The sequence below is a fragment of the Prunus avium genome, chromosome 1 (assembly GCF_965620075.1).
Source record: "Prunus avium chromosome 1, drPruAviu1.hap1.1, whole genome shotgun sequence".
NCBI lineage: Eukaryota > Viridiplantae > Streptophyta > Magnoliopsida > Rosales > Rosaceae > Prunus > Prunus avium.
In genome coordinates, this window is record NC_142284.1 from 42,135,264 (window position 1) to 42,154,696 (window position 19,433).

The 19,433-nt window shown below is 38.6% G+C and overlaps 1 protein-coding gene and 1 pseudogene across 1 annotated transcript; one reads left to right on the forward strand and one right to left on the reverse strand.

The window, feature by feature from the left end:
* Positions 1-12,906: 12,906 nt before the first annotated feature.
* On the reverse strand, positions 12,907-13,533 carry LOC110750386 (uncharacterized). The gene has a single exon (XM_021950705.1). The coding sequence runs from the start codon at positions 13,531-13,533 to the stop codon at positions 12,907-12,909; it is 627 nt and encodes a 208-aa protein (XP_021806397.1).
* Positions 13,534-17,122: 3,589 nt separating this feature from the next.
* LOC148297850 (uncharacterized) lies at positions 17,123-17,968 on the forward strand (annotated as a pseudogene).
* Positions 17,969-19,433: the final 1,465 nt, after the last annotated feature.

Here is a 19,433-nt window from a genome sequence, read left to right on the forward strand (position 1 = left end):
TCACTAATTTTTGTTTAAACATCTCATTTACTCTCCACCTAGGTGTAACCCCCATTCATATTCCATCAATTCCGATAATATTCCGTCAATTCCAGGTATCCTATCTGTTACCTCCTCGCAGGCCTCGGAAACACGAAGTCAATCCGAGCCGCATTCCTCGCAGGCCTCGGGACCATAAAGTCAACCTGAGCCGCATTCCTCGCAAGACTTAGGGGACCATTAGTCAGCCTAAGCCGCATTCCTCGCAGAACTCGGGGGACATGTGGTCAGCCCAAGAACGCACATCCTCGCACCACACGATTTAAGCGTCCCCGAAACTCGTGTGGCATTATCATAAATGACAATTGTTTCAAGATAACTAGGGGTACTCTTGTGGAGTGTTTGAAAACTATATTTCGAAACTTATCATAAAATTTCCCATATTCTACAAATCCATATTTCAAACCTTTTCTCAACTTTCCAAAAACCAGTCCTCAACTACCCTTGAATTTACACCACATATTGTTGAGAAATAGTGTCCATAATTCATCATTTTCAACTACTAAGTATATATATTGAATATAAATATGCACTTAGATATTTAATTAATTTATTAATCATGCCGAAATCTAATTAGCAAACCATTCCATTCCGATACTATAATAATAATCTTAATAGTAATAGATAACTAAATAAATAAATAATAACTAACCACTTCTCCTAGAGATTTCACCATTTCCAATAATACATAATCTTCAAATATCAAAATAATAGAAATATTCACAATTAGCAATTTATATACATAAATATATACATATATATTTTCATCCCATACTCATATAAACCCATAATAGGTTTCATGGTAATTTAATGAAAAATAATAACCTTTAAAGAAAATATCATATCGAATCAATTTCCAACCTAAAACCATTATACAAGAAATTCCATACTATAACATAAAGACAAATCCTAAAATCCCTCAAAAATCAATATAGCTCCATTAACAGTCAAGACTTGCTAATAAGGTCGTTCTAGTACTTCTCAAAAGGTAAAGCTACCTCGGAAGACTCACGGTCAACCGAGGGGTCAAACTATCCAAACTTGGTCAACCGGGCCCACGGGGCCCACGACCTCCGATTTCCGATCCGAAGGTTCCTGCGAGTTCCACAAGGTTTACTAAGCATGTCTTGCAAGTTTGGTTCGAATCGAAAGGTCCGGTCACTCACGATCGCACGATCGGACGGTTATCGTTTAACACAAACTTTAAGTTATTGAATTGGAACATCCGGGGCTCCGATTCATGATCCGCGAATTCCTACACGATTCTAGAGATGTCTAGATTAACATATAATAAATTGGAGTCGATCCAACGGCCCAAACATGTCAAACCCGGATAACGTCTAATATGCGATATCCGATCGACGATCAAACAGTATCCAAATTTATATCCGAGCATACTGTCGTGCTCGGGACGAAATGATGATGATTTTAGGACTCAAGGACTGGCCCAAAAGTGGCCCATGCGTTGTCGGCACGTGGGTGTCCAAAGCGATTCCAGCAATCAAAAAATCTCTAAACCTCCGGTTAAAACTTATACCTACATGATCACCACAAAAAGTCGACGGAAGTGGCCGGAATCGTAGGCCAGAAACCGGGCAAACTATTATCACTTAAATACCCTCTAAAACTCATAAATTTCTCCTAAATACCACAACCAGCAGCTAGAATGCATTGAAAGGATGAGAAAGTATACCAAATTCGAAGAAAATGGTGGCTGGAGTTGTTTGCACAAGCTCCAAGAAATATCTCTCACGAAGACCGGCCAATTTTCTACAAAATCCAGCGGTGTTTGTTCAGTTCATTTTTACACATGATTTTTCATGTTATTCACCCACTATTTTGAGTTAGTTCTTGACATTTTATAGCTTTTTACTTCCTTTTTGTGTTTTCTTAGATTTTACCTTGGTTGGAATGAAAATGAGCTAAAAGTGCATTATTGGTTATAAATTCTGTTTTTGTTCATTTTCGTAGGTCAACTTCTTGGCCTGGGATCAACATGCTCTGGTGCTCGGATGAGGTCATGATCTTCATGAGACTTGTTCCAATGGATGTTAACTACAACATATCCAAATTTGAGCTCCATTGGACAAGTATTGCCTATCCAACCAATCCAGCATGTTACCACAGCTCTGGAAATCCGGAATTGGCCAGCTTTTACCCCCATTGTGTCATCTTGATTATTCTTGTTACCATAACACTTGGTAACAAGAATTTACCTTAGTAGATGAGATATTTTCTGAAGCATTTGGCATCTTTGTGAGGACAAGGCTTCATCATTTGCAAGGGGACAAGAAGACAATGGGTGAATACTTTGCATTAGAATACTAAAAGTAAAAGCTGGAAAGGAGGAGAGAGGGAAGCAAAAGGAGTGCAAAGAGCATCAGCCATTGCAATCAGAATAATTCCATAATTTTGCAGAGATTTTGGAGCTGGAGATGAAGCTTGGAGCTAGGGAGCTCAAGGAGGAAGACAAGGGCAACAAAGCAAGAAGTGGAAGAGATTTCCACCATTGAAGACCTTGAGCTCCCATGTTCACAAAATCTGTAACTTCTTTCTAGTTTTGTTTTGAGTTTGTATTTGAAATAAGTATGAGGAACTAAACTCCATAGCTAGGGCTTAGGTTGAAGCCCTAAACATGATTACCTTTTTGTTTTGATGCTTGAGTGTATGAATTTCTAGATATTGTTGATGAATTCCAATTCACCAAATTAATCTATCCTTGATGTATGTTCTTCTTTGATTGATCACCTTTGAAAGCATGCTTCTTGAGATTGTTGGGATTATGTGTATCGTCATGTTCTCCTAAGCAATAAATGGATGAAGTAAGAATCATCCATGTGAATTGGTTTCTTGAATACCTAATGTAAACACCATGCTATTAGGATTCTTGTGATGTTCATATTCTCTTTGAACTTAATGGGTTCTCCTTGTAATTGAATCGAAGTACGAACCATACCTAGGTTCGGTTATGGGGAGGGCACAAGTATTGTAGCACGAACCATGCACTTTACGTATATTAGAGAGAATCAATGCGTCTTGAGCCACGACCCATGGTCTTGATTGCGAACATCTTCATCAACACGTTTAGAGTTCATTACTTGAGTATTCATGAACTTGGGTAGAATTGTTTAGGGTGGATTCCGAAACCCTAGTGTTTGTTACATTTTGATTTCACATCTTGATAATTCATCTCCGCCATTCTCATTTAATTTCAAAGTCCATTTACTTTCATGCAATAGAAATAGGTTACTTCAAACAAATCAAACCCCCCCCCCCCAATGTGTGTGTGAGTTGCGTGTTTGACACGTTACGTGTCTTTGTTACTGAATTTTATTTCTTTCTGTAATTGTTTTGGACTTTTGGTCCGCGTTGTGTTCTTCCATTTTCTGTGCTGAATCCAACCGTATAAAGAACGTGAATTTTGGACGTACGGTTGGAAAGTTATAGGCAAAACACTGGACAGAGGTCGAAACTGAAAAACAGAGAAAACGAATCTGCCCAAAAACGACCGGTCGCTTTTACCTGACGACCGGTCGCTTTTCAAGTCAAATTTTGAGTTTCGAATCTGCCCAAAAAAGACCGGTCGCTTTTACCTGACGACCGGTCGCTTTAGCACTGTTCATAGGTGATAAATGGGTGATAAAAGGGTGATAGAAAATGCTGTTTGTGTTTTTGTTTAGTTTTCTTGTGTTGTTTCATTTCTTTTACACTTCTTTACTCATTTTTAGTTTCCATTTTGCATTTGTGCATTTGTGGTGTGTCAATTAAGTGTTCTTTACGTACTCAAATTAGAACTTATAGGAAGCCGACAAGTTCTTCGTGGGATCGACCCCGTACTTACATAATCTATACTTCAATAGACTCGTGCACTTGCGGGTATTTTTAATTGGTTGTTTGCACATTAATTTGTGTCCTCTTAGGAATGCAACAATTTTTGGCGCCGTTGCCGGGGAACTGGCACGGCTGCTTATCTGTTTTGTTTGAGTATGTTTAGAGTACTTAGTTTTATTTTTGTTTATTGATTGTTGTTTCATTTTATCTTGATTTGTTTTTTTTTTGTTTTTTTTTCTTACAGGAACATCCAAGGAGTCACCTTCACCATCACCAATGGCAGCCGCAACTGAAATTGTGGAACTTACTATGCAAGAATACTCCAATAAATTTGGGATGGAGGAAGCAAATGCTTTTGGCTCATTTCAGAATGAGTTGACTATGAATGAATATTTCCAACAAACATACAATCCGGAGTGGAGAAATCATTCGAACTTCTGGTGGACCGACAATCCAAATTTTCAACAAGAGCCATATCAACCATATCAAGGCCAACATCATATTTGTCCACCTCATGATCAACCTCAACATTACACTCCACCACAATCTTACCAACCACCTCAAGGACCGACTTTGGAAGAACTTGTTGCTTCAATGGCTAGAAGCACATATAGTTTCATCAGTGAGAGAAAAAGCTACATACAGAGGAATGACACCCACATGCAGAAAACGGATAAGGCCATTGCCAATCTAGAAAATCATGTGGGGCAAATTGCCACAGCTTTGAGTCAAATGGAAGCAGGGATGATGCCTAGCCAAACAGTGATACCAACCGAGCATGAGCATGTTCAAGCAATTATCTTGAGAACCGGTAAGGTAATTTGTGAGGTTGATAATTCTAAAAGTCTAATTCAAAATAATGATGAGATACAGGTTGAGCAAGTGATTAGGCCTAAGGAAAAAGATGAAATCAACATGGAGGAAGATAAACAAGCAGCTTCTCCATCCGAATGGATCCCAAAGCATGAAATTGCAAGAAGGGCAAGGAAGGAGAAGGTATGTCGTGAACCTACTGATGAAGATATCTTACATGCTCCTTTTCCTCACAGGTTGATGAGTTCTAGGAATATTCAACATACCAAGGACATATTGGAAACTTTCAAGAAGGTGCAAGTCAACATTCCTCTCTTGGATGCAAACAAGTTCAAGGAATGCGAAACTGTTGCATTAACGGAAGAGATTTCTGTTGTTTTGCAAAGGAAGCTTCCTCCCAAGTTGGAAGATCCAGGAAGTTTCACAATTCCATATGTCATTGGTGATAAATTGTTTGAGAAACCTTTAATTGATTTAGGTGCTTCAATTAATCTAATGTCTTATTCTATTTTTGAAGTACTAGAGGAAGACAAGCTGAACATCCATGTTCCAAGTACCAATCATATGTTCAATGCCATCCTTTCTACTCAAATGAGAAGGCCACCCGATCCTAAATATGTGCCTCCTCCATCTAATCCACGTATTGAAGAGCGCTTAAAATTGCTTTTGAAATCTACTCATGCGCATAAAAAGAAAAGAATACGAAAGGGGTTGATTAGATGGCAAAGGGATTTGAAGAAACTTCATGTTCGGCACAAAGAGGCGATTGAGCCAAAACCCCCCAAGTGACCATGGTATGTTGGAAGTCCGGCAAAAGACTTTAAACTTAGCGCTTCTTGGGAGGCAACCCAAGGTGAAGAGAAGAAGTTTGTTGTCATCCTAATCGCTTCAAAGTGGAGTTTCTCTAGACTCAAACTTTCTTTTATTTTATTTTATTTTATTTTATTTTATTTTATTTTATTTTTTTTGAGTTAGGGTTACATTTTTCCAACCAAGGTAATTAAGATTTTCTTGTTGTTTCTCTTTGTTTTTCTTACTCTTTCTTTCTTTTATTTGTTGTTGTTTCTATTTTGTTGTTAAGTTTGGGAAGTGTTTTCAATTCATTAATGCACAATTAGGAATTGGGCGTGAATGCTTATTCTATTTCATAACATGTGATTACATACACAAACGTGAAAATGCGTACATATAATTCCTAATCACATGTTCTTTGTTGCATTCTGCGCCACCTGAGGCTTCTGCTAATTGCCTATATCTGTTCTTGCTTGTAGAATCTGCAGCAGCTCTACATGATCTTCGTTCCTTTTCTGCAGCATCTCTACATGCTGGTTGGCGCTGTAGAGCCGTTTCTGCAGGTCCGCCACCAGAGCTTTCAGGGCCGCCACCTCCTCACTCAGTGCCCCGCACTCTCGTGTTCTCGCCAGTAGGCGCATGCCCAAATTTGTGGCCGAGACCGCGTTGAGCACGGTTAGATTGTGGGACTCGTCCACTGCCATCTGGTCAGACCTCTGCGCCACATGCAGATGATCTGCAACTGTCAGTCTGCTGACAGTCATGCCCTCCGGCAATACTGCCCTACGCGGCACCACCTCAGAGAAGTTTGAGGCCGAGCCATGATGGTATGAAGAGTTTGGGAAGATAGGGTTTGGAGGAGCCCGTGTCTGGGCATTTGGTGGTGCAAGGGACAACTCAAGGTTAAGGTCATCAACAAGCATATCTGGGGATGCCATTGATTTTTCTGTCTGGGCTTTTTGATGGTTTTTCTTGAGTTTGCAGGTTGAAATGCAGGATGCTCCTTCTTTCAACCGAGAAGTGGTTTAAATAGCCATATGCTCATAAGGGAGCCGACACCACTTTGCATTTCCTGCGCAATTTGCGGTTGCGTCCGGTTAAAAGGGGAAGCATTTCTACTTTCGCTTTGCTTTCTTTTCCTCCCTGTTTTCTGGTGCATTATGTTTTGATTTCTTTTCAGTTTGTCGTTTTTGTTTTATTTCAGTTGGGGAAGTGTGATTTGTGTCTTTTTCGTTTGTCGCATTCCTTTTATTCCGGTTTGGGGAAGTGCGTTTTGTTTTTCTTCTTTGTCTTTTGCAACTTTCTTTTCTTTTTATTTCCGGAACGAGAAATTTAAAATTTAAAATAAAATAAAATAAAATAAAATACATGGAAATGGCAAAGACAACCAGGCACACCACTAATACATTAGAAATTATTCTTTCACAATGCTCGGTGTCTCGACCATTGGACCTTTGAGTTTAGCCCTATGGCTATCCTCTTCCGGGGCTTCATGCACAGCCTCTTGGGGCTCATCACTCGAGCTCCCAAAGATCGCACTCTTAGCTTGAGCGTACCTACTCTCGCGATCTGTTTTCTTGCGTTTACCCGGTTGGTCCAGGTCCTCCAGCTGCTTTCTCATGTCATGGGCGTAAACACTTACCATCTTTGAGAGATTTTTGTTCTCTTCCCGCAACGCCTCTAGCTGGTGTCGATTCACCTCCACTATCCTTGCCCTTTCCCTTTTTAAACTTTTAATAATACTCTGGCACTCCTCCACCATACTTCGCTCCGCCGCCAACTGACCTCTTAGCACCTCCACCTCATGGGACTTCGCAATTAGGCGATGACCCACACTTGCGACTGTTGCGGTGCTTTGCACGCTTAGTGCCAGAGCATCGCTCACGACCCTGTTGTCATCCCTTGATCCCAGCACCCGTATATCCTTGGGAGTCACTAGATTTCTAGCAACTCCAAGGGCAACATCGTTGTCCAGCAGTATCGAGTCATTCACTGTCACGTGCCCCCGTGCAGAGGCAAAGTAGGGCATCCACACTGGTGCCACTGCTTGGCCCCGAGTCTGAGTTGGTGGAGCTAGGTTGAGATCCAACGAGAATGGGTAGGAAGAGGCCATTTGAACTTTCTTTTCTTTTGTCTTTCTTTTCTCTTTTGTGTGTTTATGAGTTTGTGTGTTTTTCCCCAACTCTTTCTCTTCTTCTTTTATAGAGTTAGTTTCTACGTAACCCTAGCCACTGCGCTTCTGCGTTTTGCGCGGCCCTTACGGCCTATCTCCTTAGGTCACCTCACCTGTTCCCCAACCCCTTTAATTGCATTTCTGCCTTTCAGCGCTTTCAAGAAACAAAAGTCGTCACACCTTCCTATGAAGCCAATAATTCTGGCTTTGGGACTTGAGAGGGACCTCTGCTTGTCGACACGTCTCTCACTTTGTATCCCGTGACTCATAGGTGCCGAGACTTCAGGGCCCACTTTTTCTATTTTACTGAGTCCTCGCTCTTTGTGCTTCTAACTTGGTTTCTTTGTTTTATATACTTTCTTCGCTTTTGGGCTTTCGTTTGGGTTGGGCTTTCATTTGGTTTGTACGTTTCTTTGGGTTGGATTTCTGCATGTGTAAGACTGTTGTTAGGGCTTACTGTTTTATTTGTTTCTGTTTGGTTTCGTTTTTGTTTTTGTTTTTGCAACCGTGTTGTAGTTGTTTTTCGTGTTTGTTCTTGTATTTACTTGCTTTATTCCCTTTAATTCTTGTTATAACGTTGTTGATGCCTGAATTCTTTAACATTGAGGACAATGTTTGTTTCTAAGTTTGGGAAGGGATAGCAAGTCTTTTTCGTTTCACTTAAATTCTTACTTTCTTTTATTTTGTTTTCTTTTCTGTTTTGAGTTTTTTTTTGTTTTTGTTCTTAAGTCACTTTCCGGACATATATGATGAGATTGTGATGAATGTTTAAATGACTTGATTGAAAATGCTTTAAAAATAAAATAAAAAATTGTTATTCACTAAATGGCATCGCTCTAGCATGATATGTTTGAAACCCTCCACGCACTTGCCATTTGTTTCATAATTCTCTAGTTGAGGGACTTGCATGATCCAAAGAATTGTATCAAGCATGAATTAGACTTGTATAACCATATAATGTGAGCTTTGAGCCTTGTGCTTCAATTCATGAGTGTTGTACACATATTCTTATTTTCTTGTCATCCGAGTTGTTGTTTGATCTCATTATTCATTGACTTGGTTGAACACTTAAAAGACATCCATTCTTGTGCAATTTGATTACATGACATTTGAGAAATGATATTAAGGCCCTCTTTGGACCGTTTGTGCCTTTCAAGCTAACCCTATGCATGCTTAAGCATGATTTTCCATTGTTAACCACCTTGAGCCTATATGTATGCCTTTTCTTTCAAGTAACCAGTTATTACTTCTAGCCTTAGCCTGAAAAACAAGAATTTACCTTTCTAAGGAACTCGTGAGCTTTAATTTAGATGTGTTTTTCATGCTAAGTTTGGGAAGGGTTATTACTTTCAAATTAATCTTAAAAAAAAAAATATATATATATATATATATAAAAAAAAAAGAGTACTTCACTAAAAGGGTGAAAGAAAAGAGAAAAGTCGTGGTTAAGTGGCAATGGTTTCAAATTCAATTCCATGTTTCTTGGTTGTTCAAATGGAAGGAAGGAGTGTGAATCGTAATTAGTGGAGGTATAAGGCTTTGTGGTCTATTTGATCACCCAAAAAAAATGAGTGAAAATCTCAAGCGTGATGTTTCAAAGTCTTTTAGTCAACGATTATATGCTCTTACATTGTGAGTTCCTTGGACTTTGTTGTATCCATTCCCTTCATTTCTCACTTACCTTACACCCTTAGCCCCATTACAACCTATAATAAAGACCTAAATTGATCCTAAATGTCATGTGGTTGATTTGCACACATTTTTCGGCTTTTAAGTGTTTGGCATCCTTCTTGAGATCATAGTTATGCATGTTCTTCATCCTTCTATTTTGAGTTAAGTCCCGTGTGGTTTAACTCTATTCTCATACTTACTATTGAGTGTTGCATTGTACCCCTCTTCCGAGTGATTCATTTGTGAGAGGACAACTTTGGTGAGATTTGAAGTTACATTTGTGCTTGGAATGATTTTTGAAGTTGTGTAAAAACTGAAATTGGAGAATGAGTTTCATTTGGCCATCACACTACTACACTTGAGCATGTTGTGTTATGAATTTTGCCGCCTTGTGAATAATGTGTAAACTGAGTTTTTCTTGTGAAAACTTTTGAGTCGTTTGCATGAGTCGCTCTCTCTTTGGAAAGTGTTCGGAAAGTTTGTTTCGAGTCTTGTTTTAGTTTCTGTTTTGCTCGAGGACTAGCAAAAGATAAGTTTGGGAAGTTTGTTCAGTTCATTTTTACACATGATTTTTCATGTTATTCACCCACTATTTTGAGTTAGTTCTTGACATTTTATAGCTTTTTACTTCCTTTTTGTGTTTTCTTAGATTTTACCTTGGTTGGAATGAAAATGAGCTAAAAGTGCATTATTGGTTATAAATTCTGTTTTTGTTCATTTTCGTAGGTCAACTTCTTGGCCTGGGATCAACATGCTCTGGTGCTCGGATGAGGTCATGATCTTCATGAGACTTGTTCCAATGGATGTTAACTACAACATATCCAAATTTGAGCTCCATTGGACAAGTATTGCCTATCCAACCAATCCAGCATGTTACCACAGCTCTGGAAATCCGGAATTGGCCAGCTTTTACCCCCATTGTGTCATCTTGATTATTCTTGTTACCATAACACTTGGTAACAAGAATTTACCTTAGTAGATGAGATATTTTCTGAAGCATTTGGCATCTTTGTGAGGACAAGGCTTCATCATTTGCAAGGGGACAAGAAGACAATGGGTGAATACTTTGCATTAGAATACTAAAAGTAAAAGCTGGAAAGGAGGAGAGAGGGAAGCAAAAGGAGTGCAAAGAGCATCAGCCATTGCAATCAGAATAATTCCATAATTTTGCAGAGATTTTGGAGCTGGAGATGAAGCTTGGAGCTAGGGAGCTCAAGGAGGAAGACAAGGGCAACAAAGCAAGAAGTGGAAGAGATTTCCACCATTGAAGACCTTGAGCTCCCATGTTCACAAAATCTGTAACTTCTTTCTAGTTTTGTTTTGAGTTTGTATTTGAAATAAGTATGAGGAACTAAACTCCATAGCTAGGGCTTAGGTTGAAGCCCTAAACATGATTACCTTTTTGTTTTGATGCTTGAGTGTATGAATTTCTAGATATTGTTGATGAATTCCAATTCACCAAATTAATCTATCCTTGATGTATGTTCTTCTTTGATTGATCACCTTTGAAAGCATGCTTCTTGAGATTGTTGGGATTATGTGTATCGTCATGTTCTCCTAAGCAATAAATGGATGAAGTAAGAATCATCCATGTGAATTGGTTTCTTGAATACCTAATGTAAACACCATGCTATTAGGATTCTTGTGATGTTCATATTCTCTTTGAACTTAATGGGTTCTCCTTGTAATTGAATCGAAGTACGAACCATACCTAGGTTCGGTTATGGGGAGGGCACAAGTATTGTAGCACGAACCATGCACTTTACGTATATTAGAGAGAATCAATGCGTCTTGAGCCACGACCCATGGTCTTGATTGCGAACATCTTCATCAACACGTTTAGAGTTCATTACTTGAGTATTCATGAACTTGGGTAGAATTGTTTAGGGTGGATTCCGAAACCCTAGTGTTTGTTACATTTTGATTTCACATCTTGATAATTCATCTCCGCCATTCTCATTTAATTTCAAAGTCCATTTACTTTCATGCAATAGAAATAGGTTACTTCAAACAAATCAAACCCCCCCCCCCAATGTGTGTGTGAGTTGCGTGTTTGACACGTTACGTGTCTTTGTTACTGAATTTTATTTCTTTCTGTAATTGTTTTGGACTTTTGGTCCGCGTTGTGTTCTTCCATTTTCTGTGCTGAATCCAACCGTATAAAGAACGTGAATTTTGGACGTACGGTTGGAAAGTTATAGGCAAAACACTGGACAGAGGTCGAAACTGAAAAACAGAGAAAACGAATCTGCCCAAAAACGACCGGTCGCTTTTACCTGACGACCGGTCGCTTTTCAAGTCAAATTTTGAGTTTCGAATCTGCCCAAAAAAGACCGGTCGCTTTTACCTGACGACCGGTCGCTTTAGCACTGTTCATAGGTGATAAATGGGTGATAAAAGGGTGATAGAAAATGCTGTTTGTGTTTTTGTTTAGTTTTCTTGTGTTGTTTCATTTCTTTTACACTTCTTTACTCATTTTTAGTTTCCATTTTGCATTTGTGCATTTGTGGTGTGTCAATTAAGTGTTCTTTACGTACTCAAATTAGAACTTATAGGAAGCCGACAAGTTCTTCGTGGGATCGACCCCGTACTTACATAATCTATACTTCAATAGATTCGTGCACTTGCGGGTATTTTTAATTGGTTGTTTGCACATTAATTTGTGTCCTCTTAGGAATGCAACAGTGTTGCTGGTAGTTGGTGTCGGAGAAGGGGTGGGGAAGGACGACGGAATTTGGCTGGTCATTTTGGGACCGGTCCCAGCTCCGGTGGTGGACCGTGGTGGCGGCGGCGGCTCAAAGAGCCTAATGGCTGAACAGTAAGGTCGGGGAGGGGGGGGTTGTGTGTGATGGGAGAGAGAGAGAGAGAGAGAGAGAGAGAGAGAGAGAGAGAGAGAGAGAGAGAGAGAAATTCCTGATATTTAAAACTATTTTCGCAAAAATTACAGTTTTGCCACTAGCTTGTTTTGATCGTAACTTTTTCGTTACAACTCCGATTTGAGCCCACTACGTGTCTACGGACTCATCTCGACGTGCTATACGCAACTGTACGACTGAAATCCCCAAATTTCTTTCCGAACAAAAAGTCAACTTTTAAATCATTTAAATATTCCTATGGTAAAATTGTCTTTTACTATAATAAATTAATGATTAATTAATAATTTAGGATCGGGTTATTACATATGGAGCATCATAATCATACTCATCCTCCACAATCATGTTATGGAGGATGATGCACATCATCATAATGCTCATCAGCACCTCCTCATCAAACATACGCGCAACACCCCTTATAATTGCCCACCGAGCTTGGAGGATACCAAAACACCTTTTGACATCGTTCTTGTAACCTTCTTGATAGGCAGAAAATTATTTTTCCTTCTCCGACTGGGGATGCAGAATTGATTTGACAAATGTAGTCCACCCCGGGTAGATGTCGTCTGCTAGATAATACCCATTCCATTAGACGGTATTATTGATTTCATAGATGATATTCGGGGCTTCACCTCTCAAGACATCGTTGAATACCGGGGATTGACCCAACATGTTCAGGTCGTTTTAAGATCCGTGAACTCCGAAAAAGACATGTCAAACCCATGTATCGAATCCAGCAACGGCTTCGAGAATGATACTTTTTTGCACTTTCCTATTCCTATAATCTCCTTGCCAGGTAGTTTGGCAATTCTTCCATTGCCAGTGCATACAGTCGATTCTTCCAATCATGCCTGGAAAACCTTGAGCTTTGGCTTTTTGTAGAAGCCTTTGGAGGTCCCTAGGCGTAGGTTTGCGGAGGTAATCCCTGGTATAAAGAGTTTCGATTGCATCACAGAATCTGACCAAGCACTCTAGAGTAGTGGACTTCCTCATCCTAGCAATCTCATCCACATGATCAGCAGATGCACCATACGCCAGCATTCGTATAATAGTTGTAAGCTTTTGCTCCAGAGGAAGCCCCAAAACCCCAGCAGCATCACACTTCTGAACAAAGTATGCATCGTAATTGCAAACATCATGCATGACTTTATTGAACAAATGAGGTTGCATTCTATATGGCCATCGAAAATCAACATTAGAGTACACAGAATTTGGGATAAAGTAATCTTCCAAAAGATTCTTACCCTGAGAATGCTTATGTCTGTCCACGTTTGGGCAACGACTGACTTGTGAACCACAGTGGTGGCCTTGTCTTGATAGATCAAGCATACCCACTGCCATGACAACTTGTTCATCATCTTCTTACTGCAACCTTTTTTCTTCAACTCGTCTATGCATTCTTTCTTTATTTTCTCACTCTTGCCTCTCCAAGCATCTCCTCATGTTTGACATTGAGAGTGTAGTATGAAATCTAAAATTTGAGAAATGAAATGATAGAGAAGATTTGTGTGTGAGAGGTATGAGTTGAGCCTCTGGTTTTATAGAGAAATTTAGAAGATAGAGATGACACGTGGTGCAATTTTAGAGGGTGAAAATCTTATCTGAAATCTGAGATTTGTATTTTATAATAAATATCGACATGTGGCACCCAAGAATCTTATCCTAAAATAAAATCTTATATGAAATTTGAGATTTGTTTGTTTTAATAAATATCGACATGTGGCACCCGAGAATCTTATCCTAAAATAAAATCTTATCTGAAATTTGAGATTTGTTTGTTTTAATAAATATCGACACATGGCAACCGAGACTCTTATTCGAAAATTTTATCCGAAAAATTCATTCGAATTATGAGATGTGAATTTTATAATAAATATTGACAATTGGGAACCCAAAATCTTATCCGAAAATCTTCTCCAAATTAATTGTTTAGGTATATATAAAGAAATATAAAAAAATAAAAACTAAAAGTGAATAGTATTTGCCCTTTGCCATGGCAATGGGTGGAAACACACCTTGCCTCCCCTTGCCCTTTGCCATGAAAAATGGGTGGAAGTGCTCTAACCTAACAATATTGACGCATTGGATTTTGGGAGCCAATAGTTAATGAATTTATGCTAGAATAGTCAATGAATTTACATTAGATTAACATTTTGGTACTCAAATTCGAAAATGGCTCTTACAGTCCTTCACCTTCAATTTATCTCGTATTGTTGGCCCGAATCTCACATTCCACTGGTGCACATTTGTCAAGGCAAAATGGAGCCTAGGCTTGGAACAAGCCCGACATCAATGAAAGGCAGTCCAGACAAAAAGGGGCCCTATTTACCCAGGCCAACCCAAAAGCAAGAATTGCCTGAGTTGCTGCCTGGGTTTATTGATCTCATGCTGACATCAACGACCAATTTAAATACCAAAAAAAAAAAAAAAGCAAAAAACACCAAACAATTTAGAATTTTTTATATATAAATACCTACCCATGTTCTTCACTTCCCACACCAAAACTTTGTATCCTCTCCTCATATCTCATGTGAATAGTTCTACCCTTACTTGCCCTCTTTGCCATGGCATCAAGGGGGGAAGTGCTCTTACTTTTCATGTCAAAGATAAGGGCAGCTTTTTCATTTTAAGTAGTTTTTACGTTTGATGCTATTTAGGAGCAATGATATTTGAATTTATGCATGATTTACATTTTGGTCCTCTAACTCGAATATTAATTAGCTTCGATGATCCCTCACATTCACTTCCTCTCTGATCATTGGTCCTGTCACTATCATCGAAGAACAAAATGAAGGTCCCAATCCCAATGTCCTAGCCATTCCCCCTTCTTCGCCCTCAAACTTTATCCATAAATTCCTCATTTCTTTTGAAAATCAAATTGGCTAGTAATAAGAAGGGGAATGTGGCTTGCCATTGGGGTGAGTGGGGTAGATTACTAGGTTGCTGCTTCTTATTGAAACTAGAATCATGATTGTGCTTGGGGATAAATGATGGTACAATTTGTTGACGATTGCAACGACCTTGAGAGGAAAGCTAGTAGGAAGTAAAAACTACAAAAAAAAAAATTATCATTGCTCTTATATTCAAGTTGGAAACAAAGTTGAGGGACCACCAGAGTCAATATTTGAGTTGAATGACCAAAATGAAAATTGAGTTTAGGTTCATAGACCATTGCTCTTAAAACCACTAGGGAGGTGGACTTAAAATGATAATTTCCCCCTTAAATTTGATAGAAAATGTAATCGATATAATGACATGGCCAATGGTACGATAGGGAATTAGTTAATCGACTACATGAGCTATTTTTCCGAGTTTGAAAGCCAATCATTTGTCGAATTTGAAGACCAAAATGCATCAATCTGACCAAATTGACTAAACTGGCTAATCCAATCCGTAATTACCGGTTTTGTTTGATTTTGATCAAGAAAAAACTAAAACAGTTTAAAAATCAAACCGAACCATATATTATTTGATTTGGTTTGGTTTTGAACTTTTGTAAACCATCGTAAACCGAATCAGACCGTCGACTTATATATTTATATTTAATTTTACATGTGTAGTCCTCTAATTAGAAAATAACTAGATATAAATAATGAATTATAGCTATATTAATATAAAATTTGAAGTTTTATGGTATGTTGAGTTTTAGAATGGTTTGATACATTTGAAAATGAAAAAGGTATGTAGCAAGTTGTGATTTTGTTGTTATTGTAAGGCTTAATTGCTACAGTGCACCTTGAAACATTGGTCTATTCTCACTTTACCCCCTAGAAGTTAAAGTGATCCACTTTGCCCCCTTGACCAAAGTTTGATGTTCTACAGTGCCCTCTACCGTCAATTTCATCCAAAAGTCTGTTAAGTTTGATGACGTGGCAAGGGTGTTTTAGTAATTTTGGGCACCTAAGTTTTTTATTCACAAATTTGGGTGGGTAATGTGGTAAAGTGGAGCCCACCTCCATTATGGATAAAAAAAATTAATAAAAAATTAATTACTTTAAAAAATTAAAATACAAACATAAAATTTAAAACTTTAAAAAATTGATCTCTCTCTCTTCATTGTTTTCTCTAGGTGCAACATCTTTCTTGTCTTCCCATAATTCCAGGAATCAATTCTTCAATATGATGGGCTAGGGCCCTTATTTTCCCTGAAATGGACAAGGCAAAAGAAAGATGATCAAGGATTGATGGTTCCCATTCAATCCTTTCAGTAACAAATTTCCTTAGAAGAATCAATAACAACAGAACAGCATCTTCTATATTGTTTCTTGGCACAAAGGAGCTTTCCATCTGTGAACGTTTTGTTTTTTGGGATGGGATGCATGAAACTTGAAAGCTAATTAAGAGCATCTCCACCCACAAAGGCTAAGTCTAGGGCAAGGGCAAGCAAGGGCTGCCACTATTCACGTGAATAGTGTCAGCCTTTGCATTTGTGGTTCCACCCATGAGGGCTAAGTCTAGGGCAAGTCTAAGGCAAATACTATTCATTGTACTTTATTTCCTATTTTTTTATACTTTAAACCATTAATTTTGATAATCTTTTGTAATTAAATTTTCGGATAAGATTTTTGGTTGTCACGTGTCTATTATTTTTCAGAAAAGATTTTCGGATGAGAATCTCGGTTGCCACGTGTCTTATTCCAGATAAAATTTTCTTATATTCATTAAAAAAAAATTATAATCTCAGATTTCAGATAAGATTTTCACCCTCTAAAATTGTGCCACGTGTCCCATGTCAGATAAGATTTTCAGATATGTTTAAAAAATTATAATCTCAGATTTCAGATAAGATTTTCACCCTCTAAATTTGTGCCACGTGTCATCTCTATCTTCTGAATCCCTCTATAAAACTACACCATCAACTCATACCTCTCACACCATCTCTTATCTATTCCTTCATTTCTCATATTTTACAAAACACTTTCTACTCTCAATGTCAAACTTGAGGAGGGTGTTGGAGAGGCAACAGAAAGAAAGGGAAGAAATTCGGCGTAAACGTGCTGAAGAAGATCGAGACGCCGATGAAGAAGAGGAACAAATGCTTGCAGCAGCGGTGTGTATGCTTAATCAATCAAGGCAACACCGTCGTCGTGCCCCGAATGTGGACAGACGTAGGGAGTCTCGGGGTAAGAATCTCTTGGAGGATTACTTTATCCCAAATTCCTTATATCCTGTTTCTAAGTTTCGAGAGAGATATAGAATGCAGCCACAGTTGTTCCAAAAAATCATGCATGATATTTGTAATTACGACACATACTTCATTCAAAAGCATGATGCTGTTGGAGTTTTGGGTCTTATCCCGGAGCAAAAACTTACAGCTGCTTTGCGGATGCTTGCTTATGGGGCATCTGCAGAGCAGGTGGATGAGATTGCAAGGATGGGAAACTCTACTATCTTAGAGTGCTTGGTGAGATTTTGTGACGCAGTGGAAAATTTGTACACGAGGGAGTACCTTCGCAAACCCACGCCGAGGGACCTGCAAAGGCTTCTAAAAAAAGGAGAGGATCGAGGTTTCCCATGAATGATTGGAAGCATCGATTGCATGCATTGGCAGTGGAAGAATTGTCCTACTGCTTGGCAAGGAGAGTACGGGAATCGGAAGGGGCAAAAAAGTATAATTTTGGAGGCCGTAGCTTCATTCGACACTTGGGTTTGGCATGCCTTCTTCGGGGTTGCCGGATCTCAGAATGACCTCAATGTCCTTGGTCAATCCCCAGTGTTCGACGAGGTATTGCGAGGTCATTCCCCCCAGTTCACGAGAGACGTCAAGTTGACTTGATCGAGCACTTGTGGGAAAGGAAAGGCAATCACAATGGATGAAGTCAAGATTAGTGCTTTGTTTGGAATTATGCTTTGTTTTTAATTATGCTTTATTTTGTGTGTGGTGTTTTTTGGAATTATGCTCGTTTTTTTTTATTATGCTCTTATGTATGGTTTGTTTTGTGTGTTGTTTGCAATAAATTAAGGTGTGTTTTTAATTAATCTTTGTGTTGATGCTCAAAGGTTTTTAATAAATAGTCATATTATTTAATGCTTTGTTTATTGAATAAAAAGGAAACAATACAACAAATTAAAGGATAATACAACAATACAACAAATTAAAAGATAATACAACAATACAACATATGGCAAAGGTGTTTCAATACAACCTAATGGTTTTCATCATTTAACCAATCCGTATTGCTAGGTCCGTCGTCTTGGAAAAGTTTTCTTCTCATCACATCCCTTCGTCTTAGCTTCCAATAGACCTTTGTTTCAGGAGACATATGGCTCGTATCCATGGCCATGATTTTCATCTCTTTATCATCCATGTCTTTTTCTTGTGCCTGCTGCTGTTGAATTGCAAATGCTTCCTCTCGTGCCATGTCCAATGCATCTCTTTTCAAGTCTCTCTCAATTCTTAGTGAGGTGTTCTTAGCTATTTGCTCCAATAATTGTACACATTCATTGTTCGAAGTGCCACATCTCTTGGCCTTTGCCGCCTTTCTCCCAATAGGTCTTGGCGGACGTGGAAGTGGTGACTCCGTTTCCATTGGGGAGTCCAATGGTGAATCGGTTGATGGCGAATCGTGGAGTGGCGTCTCATTCAACACAACCGGCGGACCGGTGAGAATAATTTTGAATCTCGAACAATTCTTCACAACTTCCCAACATTGGAAATGCACAAAACTTTTTTTGCCTTGCCCCATGGCACCGAACCACATTTGTGCTTGTATGATCTATTAAAAATAAATAATTGGAAGTGCAAGAAAAAAAAATTATTATGGAAGAAAATATAAACTATTTGGAAATGCAAAAATAAAATTGATTATGCAAGAAAGTATAGACAAATTGGAAATGCAAAAAGAGAAAAAAAAGATTATGCAAGAAAAAGAAATAGAATATGCAAAAAGAAAAAAAAATTATGCAAGAAAAAGAAATAGAATATGCAAAAAAAAAAAGTTACTTGAAATTGATTAAAATGGCAAATATAAATATTTTACCTCATCGGATAGATTTTGACCGCTTCGAATGTTCTCCCTTGCTTTTGTCAAGGCATTTCTCCATTTCCCTAACTCTTTATTCAGTATTTTCCATCTACTAGACAAGGCCATTTTGGTCCGAATGGAACTCGATCTTTGACAAAATTCTCCATGAATTTTGCTCCACATATGATGGAACTTCATCTCATTACCCGTGATAGGGTCATGACTAACGTTCACCCAAGATTGACACAACGCAATATCTTCCTGAGTTGCCCACGA

Coding starts and splice junctions, on each gene's coding strand:
- LOC110750386 (XM_021950705.1), bottom strand. CDS start 13,533: ATGGCAGTGGGTATGCTTGATCTATCAAGACAAGGCCACCACTGTGGT.